General features: G+C 62.4%; 1 protein-coding gene across 1 annotated transcript in view; it reads left to right on the top strand.

Moving 5' to 3' along the window:
• The window catches only part of NRXN2 (neurexin 2), a 110452-nt gene extending 109111 nt beyond the window's left edge, over positions 1 to 1341 (top strand). The window contains 2 exon segments of the mRNA XM_017892995.1: positions 315 to 389; positions 392 to 1341. Of these exon segments, the coding sequence (XP_017748484.1) occupies positions 315 to 389; positions 392 to 1200 (884 nt within the window). The 3' untranslated portion in view covers positions 1201 to 1341.
• The last annotated feature ends 422 nt before the right edge of the window (positions 1342 to 1763 follow it).

Here is a 1763-nt window from a genome sequence, read left to right as displayed (position 1 = left end):
CAGTAGAGTTTTTTTTCTGTTTCTTTTCAATTTCCTTTCCTTTCTGTTTCTTTTGATTTCTTAAGACAAACAAAAGACCAAAACCCAGAGTGTCACAGAGCCCGTGCGTGGGGTGCCCAGGGCATCTGAGCCGCTGCCCGCTTAAAGCGCAGTGCTCGGCCGGCTGGCGGGCGGGCCCAGCCCGCTCTAGTCTCCGCCAAAGCCAATTGGAACCGATTTGGGTGTGTGAGGCTGTTGTTTCTCTCTCTGTGCCGGCCCCCTGCGCCCTGGCCCTCGCTGACGCCCTCTCTTTTCTCTTCTCTCTCTTGTTCTAGGAGGAGAGTTAATATTGCCCATTATCACGGAGGACTCCTTAGACCCCCCTCCCGTGGCCACCCGATCCCCCTTCGTGCCCCGCCCCCTACCTTCTACCCCTTCCTCACGGGAGTGGGCGCCACCCAAGACACGCTGCCCCCGCCCGCGGCGCGCCGCCCGCCCTCCGGGGGCCCGTGCCAGGCCGAGCGGGACGACAGCGACTGCGAGGAGCCCATCGAGGCCTCGGGCTTCGCCTCCGGGGAGGTCTTTGACTCCAGCCTCCCCCCCACGGACGACGAGGACTTTTACACCACCTTTCCCCTGGTCACGGACCGCACCACCCTCCTGTCACCCCGCAAACCCGCTCCCCGGCCCAACCTCAGGACAGATGGGGCCACGGGTGCCCCTGGGGTGCTGTTTGCCCCCTCCGCCCCAGCCCCTAACCTGCCGGCGGGCAAAATGAACCACCGAGATCCGCTTCAGCCCCTGCTGGAGAACCCGCCCTTGGGGCCCGGGGCCCCCACGTCCTTTGAGCCGCGGAGGCCCCCTCCCCTGCGCCCCGGCGTGACCTCAGCCCCCGGCTTCCCCCATCTGCCCACAGCCAACCCCACAGGGCCTGGGGAGCGGGGCCCACCGGGCGCAGTGGAGGTGATCCGGGAGTCCAGCAGCACCACGGGCATGGTGGTGGGCATTGTGGCGGCGGCGGCGCTCTGCATCCTCATCCTCCTCTACGCCATGTACAAGTACCGCAATCGTGACGAGGGCTCCTATCAGGTGGACCAGAGCCGGAACTACATCAGTAACTCGGCCCAGAGCAATGGGGCAGTGGTGAAAGAGAAAGCCCCGACTGCCCCCAAGACGCCCAGCAAGGCCAAGAAGAACAAAGACAAGGAGTATTACGTCTGAGCCCCTGGCACCGCGCCCCACTGCCAGCTGCCCCTCCTGGGAGGGCCCGGGAGGAGGGTGCCACCCTCTCCCTGCCAGGGGCCTGGGGACCCTCTCCCTGGCTGCCTCAGGCTTCTCTTACGAAGAGGAAACGCAAAAAAAGAAAAGGAAAAACCCCGTGCTCGCCCCCTTCCTCCTGCCGTCCACCGCGCGGCCTCGTCAGTCCCAGGGCTGACTGTCCCTCTCAGCTCTGCGCCTGCCAGGCAGGGCACGTGCTCACAGCCCTGGGTTGATTTATTTTTTTAAGGGGTGTAGTTTTATTTTGGTGGGGTTGGGTGGGAAGGAAGGCTGGGGGTTTTGTAAAGTGTCCACTACTCGTTCTGTTAATTTTCCTCAATTTTTCTTCTTCCTCCTTCTGTCCCTCCTGCCTTCCTTCTCTCCCCAAGCCCTCCAGTCCCCATCCCAGGCTTGCTGTGTCTCACTGTCCCCACCCTTCTTTCCTACTTCTTTTTTTGTGTGTCTCATTTCTCCCTTCCTTTCCTCCCTTTGGGTTTCCAGAGTTGGTGGGAGAAGGGCGGGAGGGT

This window comes from Rhinopithecus bieti, unplaced genomic scaffold (genome assembly GCF_001698545.2).
Source record: "Rhinopithecus bieti isolate Rb0 unplaced genomic scaffold, ASM169854v2 scaffold_1017, whole genome shotgun sequence".
Taxonomy (NCBI): Eukaryota; Metazoa; Chordata; class Mammalia; order Primates; family Cercopithecidae; genus Rhinopithecus; species Rhinopithecus bieti.
The sequence above is the reverse complement of the archived record's forward strand: the minus strand, read 5'-3'. Positions and strand labels throughout refer to the sequence as shown.